The 15,543-nt window shown below is 36.4% G+C and overlaps 1 protein-coding gene across 3 annotated transcripts in view; it reads right to left on the bottom strand.

The window, feature by feature from the left end:
- Positions 1 to 15,543, bottom strand: part of LOC108702289 (disintegrin and metalloproteinase domain-containing protein 23) — a 96,924-nt gene that overhangs the window by 33,118 nt on the left and 48,263 nt on the right. For all 3 annotated transcript variants that reach the window (XM_041578357.1, XM_041578359.1, XM_041578358.1), the window contains exons 7-12: positions 12,636 to 12,708; positions 12,182 to 12,264; positions 10,870 to 10,935; positions 3,257 to 3,328; positions 1,502 to 1,668; positions 21 to 105 (exon numbers count right to left, since the gene is read on the bottom strand). In XM_041578357.1, the coding sequence (XP_041434291.1) occupies positions 21 to 105; positions 1,502 to 1,668; positions 3,257 to 3,328; positions 10,870 to 10,935; positions 12,182 to 12,264; positions 12,636 to 12,708 (546 nt within the window). The remainder of the gene's footprint in view (positions 1 to 20; positions 106 to 1,501; positions 1,669 to 3,256; positions 3,329 to 10,869; positions 10,936 to 12,181; positions 12,265 to 12,635; positions 12,709 to 15,543) is intronic.

Raw genomic sequence — 15,543 nt, 5'->3', positions numbered from 1 at the left:
AAAGAATTAGATGCAGTTACCTCATTAACGCCAACTCCTCTAGTTATAGAACATATTCCCCCAAAGTAGCTCATACTGCTTCTTTTATAGTGAAATGTCCCATTCCTGAAAAAAAAATATAAAAAGCATCAAGGGTTGGGAATAAAATGTAAAGTAAAATATTAAGGGGGAACTATCATGAAAATTTAAATTTAATATAAGCTTCAGCATACCGAAATAAGAAACTTTCTAAATGCAATAAATTAGTTCTCTATCTTTTCTGAAATAATCAAGTTTATCTTCACTATTCCTCTCTCAGCATCTGTTTCTCTTCATTCTGTCTTCATGCAGGAGTTGGGTGTCAGATGAATGATCCAATATATCTTATAGGGGGGCTCCTTTTGCCTAGAAGATGTATTAGAGCTCACTTTATTACAATCAGCAGAAATTGTGTCTCTCTACATGCAGGATTTTAGCAAAGGGCAGTTATTTTGTTAGATTTTGTTTGTACTGGAATCCATTATTTGAGTGAGCGCTAATTAATCTGCTAGGAAAGGGAGCCCACCCCTATAAGATATATTGGATCTGTCAGTGAATATCTGACAACCAACTGCTGCAAGAAGAAAGAATGAAGAGAATCAGATGCTGAGAGAGGAATAGTGAACATAAACTCGATTACTTTAGAAATGGTACAGAATATTTAATTGATTGTATTTAGAAAGTTTCTTATTTCAGTATGATTAAGCTTATACTTTTTTTGCGATAGTTCCTCTTTAAATGAGATTTTCAAAAATGCTTATTTACCCTCAAAACTGTCATGACAGCATACCCCCTTAAATGGTGGAGGAGGTGAAAAAAAAGGGTATTACATAGTTTACAAGAAGATGGACCATTAGCCTACTATTCTACAAGAAACATTTACCAGGGTCACGGATTCTGGAAACTGTTTTAAATGATACATTTAGTTGATACATTCCTAATCTTTGGCCCTGCTGAGCAGAATCTTTGTGTTTCATTAAAGGCAGCCGTTATAGTTGATACAATAGTTGCTAATTTACCCCAGATGAAAAATGTAGCAACTAATGTTTCAGAATCTGCACCTGGATTATTGAGGTGCCAGACTGAAAAACCAGAGACAGGAACATTAAACTTTAGTTTTAAAAAGGAGAAAAAAAAAAGTTAAAACTAAAAATTGTAAAGCAAGGGAGAAAAGTATTTATTTCTGGTGAACAATCTAAAAACAACAGAACTAAAAAAGAAAATGTTTGTAAGGTGAACAACCCCTTACACTGGCGATTAAAGAGGGGAAGTAATAAAATTCTGGACCTTGTGTATTAATTACTTCAATACCCATAACAGATTTTTTTAGGGTGATTTATTAATGTAAATGAACCTCCGCTTAAATATTATATAATAATATATCATGATTTATTAATATTTTGCCTTTGCAGAAAATACATTTATCAGCACATTTTCGTTTTACATCTGTTATTAAATCTTTAAAGTATCTGTTGGCACCTACGAGAGTAGATGTACTGCGTCAGCATGCTGTTTGATATGATGCTGTCGATATTTAGAGAAGTCATGGAGCATTTTTATAGGGTCTGCACCAATGGGAATACGATCCTTATCTGTCCATGTTTCCACAGCCACTAAAACCACTCGTGTATTCAGCTGCTCCTTGTAAACCTGAAAGTCAAGTAGAAACGGAAACACTATCAAGATTTTTCAATTATATAAATGCATTTATTCATTCATCTTTGAGAATAAAGCAAACTTGTTCAATACAAGAGCAACGGGCGTATGCTGCAACACAAAGCTTTCCTGGCTGTTGTGGTAAAACTGTGTGTGCAAGTGACTATTCTGCTTGTTCCAGTATTTAAAAAGACAAATGGAATAGCAACTCAATACCATTTCCTAAATTGATGGCAAATCTGAAAACATAACTTCTAACAAATATTCATAGATTCTTATTTATAATAATCTAAATATTTAACACTATAAGTGGCCAGACGAGATTGCTTAAGCACAGATACTTTCATGACTATCCTTTGATATTGTCAAGTTCTTGTAATAACCCTCTTTTTAAGTTTCTTTGAACTGTTACAGAATCAAAATATAATATACCTTGATTGTGAGTGAGTATCAAGCAGGGGTGCTCCGCCAATGAGGCGACTTGAGTAACTCGCCTCAGGCGGCAGTGCCCCGCTAAGTTCCAGGGGCGGCAAAAATGCCACTCCTGGTCCATAAAGAGCTGAATTTCCGGTTCTAATGCAGAGAGCGCAATTATGCTTTCTATGCTAGCGTCCTGGAACTCTCTGCTGCCCTCTTGGACCCCCCCCCACCCCAGAACAAAAAGGTGAGCGAACTGGAGAAGGGTGGGTGGCAGCAACACTAAGCTGCCTCAGGAGGCGGAGGGGCCAGGATCGCCCCTGGGATCAATAATGACATAAATTAGCAACAATGACTCATATATATATATATATATATATATATATATATATATATATATATATATATATATATATACATATATATATACATATATATATATATATATATATATATATATATATATATACATAATGTCAGACAGTGCCTGCACTCGGTCATAGACGAAGCCAGAGGTGCAAATCAACACTTTTTTTCACTTGAATCATACAGAGTGTGCTGACCCTCTTTTCAATATATATATATATATATATATATATATATATGAATAAAGTACCCCCTTTTGTAAATTATAAGGATGTTACAAGTTACCGAGGAGTTTCATGACCATATAAAAAAACGAGGCAGAAGGCCGAGTGTTTTTATACAGGCCATGGAACTTCAAGGTAACTTCTAATATCCTCATATTTTGCAACATGGGGTAATTTATTTATTATAATACACAAGTTTTAGTGAGTCATGTGACAAAAATGACATCACCACTCATCGTTTATAACTGATGACATCACTACTCAACGTTTATAAGGATATAATTTACTAGATATTTATGGCTTTTGAGTATTTACGACTAGTACTTTGTCTCCATTGCATATTCCACTCAAATTCTGGAAAAACTAAAGTGGCCTCTAGGCAGTGCAAGCAGTTAGCAGGAATTATAAGAAGAGTACAACAGCCATGCAAATACATTTACAAAACTTTTCTGCACCTCAAAGCTTTAAGCTTAGCATTTTTTTTACTCAAATTAAATGCTGTATTTTTCCATGCCGACAGCTACCATTCTGCATTTATTTATTAACGGAGGACATTACATTTAGCTAATACTTACAGAATCCACAAGGTTCACAACAGATTTGGCAAAGTTATTTGTGTACATATGAGAAGAACGGTGTTTCTTGTACTGAAGAAAGAGAAGAAAATAAATAGTGGATGAGATATCTGTAATGTAATGATTGTGTGATTGTAAGAGTTCCATGAATAAAGCAAGGTAAATTAGAACCATTAAACTTCATTTTTAATGTCTTGTATTTAGTTAACTGAAATACAAGAAATGATAAGTTGAATTTAAATGTTCAATCTTTCTGTGTCTGTGTTCCATCTGGGTACTTTGGTTTCTTCCTACACTATAAAGCCTTACAGACAGGTTAGAAAGACAATGCTAGATAGACAAAATATGTTCACAAGTAATTTTTGTATTATTTCTTGAATATCAACCGCTATCTGGTTGCTTGTGTTTAATCACACCAGCAACAAGACCGCAGTTTTGAAACAGTCAGAATGGAAGCTGAATAGTGAATTGAAAAGAGGGGTATGGGAAAATAAGACAACTACCAACACAGAAGCCTCAGCCAGTTTAATTTTTGGTTGCTGGGGTCACTGACCTTGAAAATCATAACATTTGCAGCTCAGAAATAGGCAGAATAGGGAAGCTACAAATTCAAAAAAACCCTTTCAATAAATACTAAAGAATAAGTCTATCTTTAACATTTTAAAGGGGCTGTTCACCTTTAAATTAACTTTTAGTATGCTGTGATTTCCTGAAACAATTTTAGATACATATTTGTGGGCAATATCTTGGCTGCTACTTGCACAGGTAAACAGATGATATGATGGATATTTGGCTGCTGCTGGCACAAGTACATATATGGAGGCAATAGTGTGTATTCATGGCTGATGCTGGCACAGGTACAGATTGGGGGCAATATAAGGGATTGGCTACTAGTGGCTCAGGTACATGGGGCAATATGGTGGCTGCTGCACAGGTACACAGATGTTTGAGGGCAATATGATGGATTTTTGTCTATTGGCTACTGCTGGAACAGATACAAATTGCGGCAATATGATGGATTCTTTTGGTTGCCGCTGGCATAGGTACAGATTGGGAGTAAAAATATGATGGATGTTTTGGCTTATGCTGGCACAGGTACAGATTGGGGCCTGGGGGCAATCTGATGTATTGACTTCCATTGGTATAGGTACAAATAGAGGCAATATTATAGGTGCTGGCACAGGAACAGGGGGCTATATGACTGGTAAGGTGGGAAATGGTAATGTAGGACCGGCTGACCCCATCTAACAAACAAATGTGTAAGGCTACACATTTTTTGTTATTGCTACTTTTTTATTACTCATATTTCTATTCAGCCCCTCTATTAATAGTCTCTTATTCAAATTAGTGCATGGCTACTACGGATGCACTGAATCCAGGATTTGGTTCGGCCAGGATTCAGCCTTTCAGCAGGATTCGGATTCGGCCCGGCCAAACTGAATCTGAATCCTAATTTGCATATGCAAATTAGGGTCGGGTAGGGAAATTGCGTAACTTTTTGACACAAAAGGAAGTAAAAAATGTTTTCCCCTTCCCACCCATAATTTGCATATGCAAATTAGGATTCCAATTCGATATTTGGCAGAATCTTTTGCGAAGGATTCGGAGGTTAGTGGATTCAGTGCATCTCTAATGGGTACTAGGTTTATCTAGACCCTAGCAACCAGATGGCTGAAATTGCAAACTGGAGAGCTGCTGAGTAAAAAAGCTAAATAACTCAAACCACAAATAAAAAAAAAATGAAAACCTATTGCAAATTGTCTCTACATCATACTAAAAGTTCATTTCAAGGCGAAAAACCCCTTTAACCCATTCATGGAATACCGAACGCTACATTTATTTATTTAGGTGCAAGCTAGTTCTTTCTTCTTACATGGGTATAATCACACCTTGCACCCAGAAACTACTGACAGAGAACACAAACCTAAAATCCTGTCTCATGCTCTTGTGCGATCCCTGCCATCTTGTTGTCTCTTAGTACTAAAACCAATGCTGCCTACCCCCCAGTAGTATAGTAGCAGCAACAACAGCAGAATGACAAAAAAAAACATTTTTAAATAATTATGGTCAATGGTAACTCAGGGAAGTGAGGAAATGGTCCCTAAACAGTACAGGTAATTTATTTGTTTTATTAAAATTATGGCATTTGAGTGATTTTGTCACTGTTCGCTTATTGTGCAGAAGCAGGAGAACAATTAATGTACAGGGTATTTAAAACATGAAGAAAGATGGGAAAAACATTAAAATATTCATTTAATATATTTAAGAGCATTTGAGACAGTTCTCTTTATATTACAGTTTGCCCTTGAGAAAGCAGAAGGGGAAATGAGGAAATGCAGTGAGTGAACCAACTCTGGATGTAATGAAGCGGGGATCGCGGACAGCAGTGTGGGTTGGTAAGACATGTCTGACTGGGTAACACTATAGCATTAGTGATGATAACCAGAAAAGTGTGAGGCTTCTCTTTATGAAAAACTTGATTGATTGAATGTATGCAAAACATGAATAATGGTTCTCGCTATTGCCTGCATGCTCTGGGTTTAATGTAGATTCAGATGAAGCTGAGTTTAAGAGCACAAGTGCACATGGGGGACCAAGCTTGGGGGACCATTTAAAATGGATCATGCTTTTCAGCACAAGCAATCGTTGATGAAACCTACGAGTTTACTAATAATAGTGTTTTGTGCTGAAAAAAAAACCTCTGAAATCTTTGAATATATATATATACACACACAGTAGATTAACAGTAGATTTATACACAATATAGACTTTTGCACGTGGTAATCCTATCAGGAAATACATTCACTACATCTAGTTATCTCTTACAATTATAAACCAAGGGGGAATGTAATATAAGTTGCTAACGGAAAAATTATTCGCAATGCGAAAAGCTATGCCTTTGCGCGAACAAGTTTTGCTTTGCGCGAATTTAATATAGCTTTTGCGAACGCGGAAACTTTAGCAATCACTTCCGACAGTGGAAGACCGTTTACGAATTTTATAGTTTGCGACAATGCGCAGTCAATGTAATAAAACTTCTTACTGAAAAAGTCGCTATGTTTGCTCCAAAAGATTACGACACCTTCAGGCACTTCTTAAGAGTGCGCATTTATAATTCGCAATGCAATAACAGTTTAAGGAACAATATTACATTGCGAGATGTGGCTTTTTAGTCTTATCGGCGAGAATTGTTTTGCGCTTTCCGACTTTAATTACATTCCCCCGCAAGTGTAAAAGGCAAAATTACTATAATAATTGCACTATTGCATACAGCATTATTCAACTGAAAATACTTTAACTACACCTATTAAAAGGGTCATCCACCCAAAGAAAACAATTTTGAATAATTAAAAAAAAAAAGCATCATTCTAATAGATATTCATTACACATTTATAATGAGTTAAAGTTATTTGTAAATGTAATTGCTATTAAAAGCAGTACTTTACTGTGCCTTCTCCTGCTCCTATCCAATAAGATAGGGTTGCGGACACCTCCAAATAGTATGAACACGTGCGAACCGAAATGTTTAAAAACGATCCATCTTTATTGAACAAGTTAAAAAGTGGCGGGCAGGGGAAAAGGGAAAACAGGCTCAACGCGTTTCGTGACGCTAAGTCACTTCATCAGAAGCATGAATGCCCCCTGCTGGAACCTCACTAAAATAGCGTTCACAATTAAGAACATTAGGAACATGTGTTAAAAGTCACAAAACTAGTATGCCCTGTGTTCAAGTAATAGTAAAGGCATGTGATACCAAAAATATCAAAGAATATATATATATGCATAACACAGATCTCATTATAATATAAACATAATTATTTAAATAATTTAAATAATATTGAAATAGTATTAAATAGTATTGAGTGAGGGTGTGCTAGCACCACCCAAAGAGAAACAAAACATAAAGTTAGATCAATTAATCCGAAAACATATATATTATCAGAAAAGGTATTCAAAATTAGTATATTCAAAGAAATATTCAGAAAAATATATAGAAAAATATATATATATATATATGAAAAAATAAATTGAAAAAATATATATTGAAAAAATATATATATTGCAAAAATATTGCAAAAATATTGAAAAAATATTGAAAAAATATATGGAAAAAATATATATATATATTAGTTGGGAAAAGCACCAAAAAGACAAGCGGCTAAGGATAATGCACGTTGGGAATAGAATACATGATGAATGAACAATGAGTAGTAAGCTAAATTAGATTAACAATCAATGAAACATGTCAATTCCCATTCCCTATTCAGTCCATGTGGGGTCACCGTGTTTAACTTATAAATCCAGTAAGCTTCTTTCCTTAAAAGGGAATTATCAATATCACCCTTACGTATGTCCGCTACAACCCTATCAATTACCTGAACTGTGACGCAAGCTTTGCTGTCATGTCTTTCAATCAAGTGTTTAGAAACCGCAGAACTGCAGTCACCACGTGTGACACTACCTAGATGTTCAGATATACGTTTCCTCAAAGGACGGGTAGTTTTACCTACGTACTGTAGACCGCAGCAGCAAGTAATGAGATATACAATGTTGCAGGTACCACAGTTGGCGTAAAAGTTGATATTATAAATCCTCCGTTTCAATCTACCACTGAAAGTTTTCGAAGGTTTCAAATACCGGCATGTGCCGCAGCGATTGACACCACACCTGTAGCAACCTTTAACTGTTAACCAATGTGTGGGTCCAGATGAATCGGACTCAGAAAATAGACTGGGTGACAGAAGTGACCCCAGACAGGGACCCCTTTTAAAAGCAAAATTCGGTTGAGATGGCAAAAGGTTTCTTAATCTTGGATCCTGGCCCAAAACATTCCAGTATTTTTGTACAATACCCCGTAGTCGCGCACTATTGCGGGAGTAAGAAGTAATAATCCTGGGACAATCATTGCGATTACTGTCATGGCATTTGGATTTTACCTGTACTTTCTTCTTAGACTGGGGGGCCAATAAAACACTCCGACTCGTGCCCACGGCCCTATCATAGGCTACTTTAACATCCCAAAAGTCATAACCCCGTTGTATGAACCTATCCCATAGGAGCATGGCCTGTTCATTAAAGGAGTCCCAAGTGGTACAGATCCTGCGTAAACGCAGGAACTGACCCACTGGGACGCCGCGTAGTACACTCTTAGGGTGACAGCTAGCCGCATGTAATAAGGTATTGCGAGTTATCGGTTTGCGGTACAGATCAGTGAGTATTGTATCACCCTCTACATAGAACTTGATATCTAGATAGGACATGGTAACGGAATTACATTCGCTGGTAAACGATAGACCCCAATTGGTATTATTACAATATCTAACGAATTCGCTTACGGATATCTCATCTCCCCTCCATATCAAAATCAGGTCATCGATGAACCTGAAGAAAGAGACAATATGGGACCGGAATGGGTTCTGTACTCCGTAAATAAAGCTACGCTCCCAAAATCCCATAAACAGATTGGCGTATGACGGCGCAAATCGCGCCCCCATAGCCGCTCCTCTCTTTTGAAGAAAAAAACAATGTAGCAAATTTCTCTTCTTTTCTAAGTCTTTTAATTGGTGCTTCTGTAACATTGTTTCAGGTGTCTGAACCAGCAGTACAAACAATGTCACAACACATGAGATATATTGTTGCTACCTGCACAATCTATACAGTGCTTCCATGTTACTAAACCGCAAATGCTACACTAAGGGACTTCTTATTTTTTCCATGAATCAGATTTTATTCTCTAGAAATTCACATTTTTTTTATTTCTTTAAAAGCCTAAAAATGTAAAGTTTTATTAAGGGGAACATTTACTAAGGGTCGAATATCGAGGGTTAATTAACCCTCGATAGTCGGCCATCGAAGTAATATCGAAGTAGAAGGATTTACCGCATTTAGTTCGGGAGGAAGGAAAAATCGTTCGATCAAACGATTAAATCCTTTGAATCGAACGATTTCAAGGATTTTAATCCATCGATCGAAAGATTTTTCTTCGATCAGAAATTGCTTAGAAAGCAAGAAGGTCCCCATAGGCTTACATTGGTGCTCGCTAGGTTTTAGGTGGCGAAGTAGGTAGTCAAAGTTTTTTTTAAAGAGACAGTACTTCGACAATCGAATGGTCGAATAGTCGACCGATTTTTAGTTCGAATCGTTTGATTCAAAGTCGAAGGTCGAAGTAGCTAATTCGATGGTCGAAGTAGCCAAAAAAAAAACTTCAAAATTCGAAGTATTTTTCATTCTAATACTTCACTCGATCTAAGTAAATTTGCCCCCTGGTATAAAACCATGAAAAACTCTAATACAAAACTTAGCCAAGTAAAACCATTCAAAATCCTATAGAAGTTAGTGGGTGCTGTGTTGATCCTAATGGACCTTTTTTTTTTTAGCAATTCAGGCTTTGAGGTTTTTGGATTTTTTTTTTTGCTAGTAATTATGAGGAAAACTTTAGTGCATTGTTTAGTGTTTTTTCCATTCCCAATTTTTATGTTTGGATATTTTAATAACTTTCATGTAATTTGTGATTTTAGAGAAAATTAGTTTAAAAGTCATTCAAAAACCGCTAAAACCTTGGCCTTTAATAAATGGGCCTCTGACATTGTATATTCTGTGATATATTCATCTGAATCACTGAAAAACTAGTTTGAAAATTATCCTTCAATAGCCACGTTTGCCAAATAAAAAGGTAATCATGGGGCCCCATGCTTTTTAGTTGTTTGCTTTTTCTCTATAAAAACAATAGTACTTGTACTTGATGCAAACTAAGCTGATTGGATGTATGTTTGTGGAAAAACCGTCTATTCAATGTTTCCTTTCAATTTTAAATGTTTTATTTTGTAGATATTGTATGGTGATCCAAAGTACAGAAAGACACCTTATAAGCAAAACCTCAGGTCCCAAAGTATTCCAGATAATAGATTCCATACCTGTACCTGAAAAGGGATGATCACTGCCCCCAGCCAACAGATTTGGCACTTTTAGCCTGCACTGTTTAGCTGGTATCAGGGGCGTAACTACAAAGGAATCAGACCCTGCAGCTGTAGGGGGGCCCAGGAGGTATAGGGGCCCCATGAGGCCCTAATAGATATACAATTTCATCTAGTTACGCCACTGACTGGTATGACAGACAGGCTCTTGGGTAACACTGGGCTGGGGAGGATGACAGGCAGAGACCTATTTATTAAAGGTCGAATTGTAGTGGTTTTTAGAGGTTTTTAAAACTGCAGTTAAACTCTATTCTTATAAAAACTACATATGCAATGTGATTTATTAAAAGTTCAGATTATAAAAATTACAAACGAAAAAAACTCTGAACAGGAGCTCTGAACAGACCACCCCTTTCCCTAACTACGCTATCAGGCTCCCAAAATGAGCCCTAACTCCTGCAAAACTTTTCCCAGTATGTAGAGTTGTGCAGTGATGTTGGAGGCTGCCATGTATCCAGTGCTGTGATCATTGATCTTATTGAAAACATGGCAGCAGTAGACCAGTGCTGCACAATGGTACATTGTGCAAAGGGCTTGTGCTCTTTTAAAAGCTTAAAACTACTTGTTATTGTACCCTTTAAATATTCTGTGAGAGTCAGATACCTGAAATTATTGTAAATGCTTTTGCAGTCATCTTACCATTTGATGGTCATTTACAATCATAAGTTCGACATATTTCATCTCCTCAAAAATCCCACGAGGTGCCTACAAGAAAAAAAAGCAGTATTTGTGATTATTAATGCAAAACGCATGACATTTTGATGTGTGTGTGTGTATATTTTATATATATATATATATATATATATATATATATATATATATATATATATATAGTGAATAAAGTACCCCCTCTTGTAAAATATAAGGATATTATAAGTTACCGAGGAGTTTCATGAGGCCATATAAAACACGAGGCCGAAGGCCGAGTGTTTTTATACAGGTCATGGAACTCCGAGGTAACTTATAATATCCTCATATTTTACAACTGGGGGTACTTTATTAATTATAATACACAAATTTTAGTGCGTCATGTGACAGAAATTACATCACTACTCACCGTTTATAACTGATGACATCACTACTCACCGTTTATAAGGATATCATTTACAAGATATTAATGGCTTTTGTGTATTATATATATATATTACACACAAAAGCTATGGATAACTTGTAAATTATATACTTATAAACGGTGAGTTCTGATGTCATCCGTTATAAACGGTGAGTTCTGATGTCATTTCTGTCACATGACTCACTAAAATTTGTATATTATAATAAATAAAGTACCCCCAGTTGCACAATATGAGGATATTAGAAGTTACCTCACGTCATGAAACTCCTCGGTAACTTATAATATCCTTATATTTTACAAGAGAGGGAACTTTATTCACTATACCAAAGCGGGCGGAGCGTTTTGGGATACTATATTTTTTCTGGACAAAGCTGGTGCACATGAAAATTCAAAGGAAAGGTTACTGACTGGCTAAAATGGTTTCCTGCTTTTTACGGTATATTCCATATTTATAGTCTTGGAATATTCTATTTGACAACTTTTGCATTTTGAATTATTTCAACAGCTCTTGTCTGTAACATCAGGGTTGTTATTATTGAAAACGAACATTGTCAGAAACACCTTTTTCCTGTAGTGGCTCCCTTATCTAAAGGTAAGTAAAGACATAAAAAGGGGAAAGAATAAACTAAAGGCAATTGTTATGATTCTGGGTTCTTCTTTGATCTATGTGGAAATGGAGTGTGTTTGTGTGTAGCACAACATCAACAACATCAAGAGAATCAACTGTGTTAAATACATCTGGGTATAGAATAGAATATAGAATTTCAAATCAGACTCTCCCCAACAAACCCCAAATATCTACAAAAAATATTCAATACTCCAGTCACCTAGATATACAGTAGATTTTTATGGATGTTTGTAGTTCTACCACTAACTCACAGGTAGAGCTCTTTTCCTCCTCCTTCGTAGCCACTCTGTTTGTACAAAGGGTGTCTTCTGGCTGTTGACTTTTCCTTCTGATTCTATAAAACAGTAGAATATATCAATCTAATAAATTGCACTCATACTTGCCAACATTTTCAAAAGAAAACCCATGTTTTTTTAAGTTAGGTTCTTAACCACTCAAGGCACACCTATTTATGTCTAGTTATGCCTCAAATTGCTCCTAACTTTACCCATATTGTGGCGAGGTCTGCTGATTTAAGGGTCCAGTTGCAAGACTTCTCTCAGCAAATTGGGCACACCTGAGAAGTACAATTGCACTCTCACTAAAGATGTATATAGCTAACTAATTATATATTCCTTTTTATTATTTTGTGTAGCAGTGTTAGATATCAAATACTTGCACTGAACAGGACTGACCAGGTTGCAGATTTAATATATACAAACTTACCAAAACCTTCTGGGTGAACAGATATTTGGGACCCTGCAGTTCTTTCAATTATATGTGGCCGACTTGTGCTTTTCTAGAGAAGGAACAAATAAAAACAAGTAAATTAATAGTTTATCAAAAATGTTTTCCATTGTGAGCCATTCAGAACTACTAGTGTGTACAGCAACCTATAAAATATTTAAGTAAATTTATTTTCAAGGATAATATATTCCATTTTTATTATCAGCTCTGATGCAGCATAAACAACAACTCATTCAATCTCATTTATAATGTTTTGAAATTAGCTTAAATAATACTTGTCACATATTGGATCCCAAAACTCAGAACAGACCACAAGGTCCCGGTCTCGGCTTATGATTCTGCCTCTAACAACCTCCTTTTACTTTGGGAGGAGCCCTACTCGGATGCCGCCAGGTCTTAAAGTGAGAGGACCAAGTGGGAAGTTCTGGGCAGGCAGGGGGACCGTAATGTATACAAGAAGGAGGGGGGAACAGAGAGTGCAGATGTGGGACAGGCAGGGACAGTACTAATCAATACAGAATCAGGATAAACAATCGGAGTCAAAACCAATCAGTAACACGGTACCAAGTCAGGATCCAGAAGGATGGTCAAACAGGCATGGTTGGTTTAGTCAGCAATACAGCAAGGTCAAAAACTGGCAAAGTTCAGGAACAGAAAATCTGACAAAAATCACACCCAGGAACCATGGAACATAGACCTACGTTGGGCAATGAGTCAGTACAGTGTAGGGAGTTTTATAGGCAACTTAATGGCTTACACAGATCACCAATTACATGGAAAGCAATAGGAGTGAAGCAGGGCCTTTGCTTCAACTCCAAGCAATTGTTACAACATATGATCTGGGAAAATGTCTTTAAATGTTAATGCATTTTGGGTAGCTTTATTTCTTGATGTTGCTGGCCTTAAAAGGTGCCCGCATCTTAGTTCTGATGTGGACATCTTTAAAGGCAAGTAACAAGGGGAAAGAAAATTACCAAAATACATTAATATGTAAAGGTTTTCTAATCGACAATTTGGCAGCATTTTTAGAAATCATGATATTTGCATTTAAGAATTGAGAAATAATTTGTATATTTAGGTGGTTATTTATCAAAGTCTGATTTTATCTCAACATTTTCTGCTGCAAACTCCGATCAAATCTGCTCAGGTTTTTTACACTTATTTATTATTAAATTTTCCCAAAAATTTGCTTTGCGGGAAAAAATCATATTTTCAACATTTTTTCAGGTTTTTCACCTGAAAACTTTGAATTCTTATGATTTTTGCCCGGAAACGTAGAAAACTTCAGGGTATTGCATGAAACCCAGAGCACATCAAAAAATCATTGGGACTTCTCCCATTGACTTACAGTATATGCAACTTCGACAGGTCTGAGATGCCGGATTTTCTGATTCCCACTTTTCCATCCTCGGGGTTTAATAAATAACGAAGCATTCAAGATTTTTTTAAAAGTCAGATTTTATAAAAAAAAATAACCCCTTATAAATAGTATGTCAAGTTTAAATTATTTAGCTTTAATGGCCCTTTAAAGGGGACCTATTTTGATAAAATTGAATACAACCATCTAATGGAAATAAGAAACCATCTTAAACATGCTGTACCATTTCTAAAAAAGTGTAAAGCTTTCTGAAAACAGAAGGAATTTACATGCCTCAAGCTACACACATAGCACTGCCTTAATACCCAAAATGAGAGTTTGACCCTGTGGCCAACTATGCATCAAGAACGACAGGTTTTATAGCACAAATACAACCTAATAGTTCAGAGCCATATATCTAGGACTTGGAGAGTAGTGAAGCAGAGAAACAAACCTGGTTAGGGTTAGATGGGCTAAAAAGCCCTTCCTAATGCAAGACATGCAGTTTAAGCCTTCTAAAACCAGAAATTATTTACATGTCTTATCTATCAAAATTGAAATAGGCTGTCTGCAAGCTTGGATATTAAGCTCTAAATTGTTAGGCTGTATCTGTCCTATAAAACCAGTGGTTCTGGATATAGGGGCATAAAGAAGGGATTTGCATGTCTCTGCCATAAAGCCTTATTTGAGAGTTAAAATCTCATTATTGGTATTAAGGCAGTGCTATGTGTGTATAGCATGATGCATGGGAAAACATGCATCATCAGGTAATGACGCTCCTCTAGCAGAATTCTGCACTGAAATCAGTTTTTCAGAAGTGCAAACAGATTGTTTTCTTTATATTATATTTTGAAATCTGAAATGGGTCTAGACATGTTAGTTTTCCAGGTGCCCTCAGCCATGTGACTTGTGCTATGATAAACTTTATACTGCTGCACTGTAAGTTGGAGTGATATTACCCCCTTTCCCCACAGCAGCCCATCAACAGAACAATGGGAGGTAACCAGATAACCGCTCCCTGACTTTACTAAAAATGCTCCCATGCTCCACCTGGTGACAAATATGAGAACAGAACTCATTAGTAAAAATCCAAGTCCAGCGAACCCCGCGTCTCAAAGTTAGTTACAATCGAAAGCAAGTATTTAGGAGTGCTCTACCCTCTTATATTCACCTGTGTAGGTCCAGGTGCTAAACTGGAGGACCTTTGCCTGCAAGCTGGGTCAAGTTTCACATCCAATGGAAGAAATCCAGTAGCACACCGGTAGTATTGAAAAAATCTTCAGTGTTTTATTAGCCCATACATATACACAATAGGGCAATGTTTCGGGCCCAACTGGACCCTTTATCAAGGCTTGATAAAGGGTCCAGTTGGGCCCGAAACGTTGCCCTATTGTGTATATGTATGGGCTAATAAAACACTGAAGATTTTTTCAATACTACCGGTGTGCTACTGGATTTCTTCCATCAAAGTTAGTTACATTGAGTAGGAGAAACTCTAGCTTATCTGAAAGCAGTTTTTTTAGGCACAAT

This window comes from Xenopus laevis, chromosome 9_10S, assembly GCF_017654675.1.
Source record: "Xenopus laevis strain J_2021 chromosome 9_10S, Xenopus_laevis_v10.1, whole genome shotgun sequence".
Lineage (NCBI taxonomy): Eukaryota > Metazoa > Chordata > Amphibia > Anura > Pipidae > Xenopus > Xenopus laevis.
Note: the sequence above shows the minus strand (reverse complement) of the source record. Positions and strands in the feature narration are given on the sequence as shown.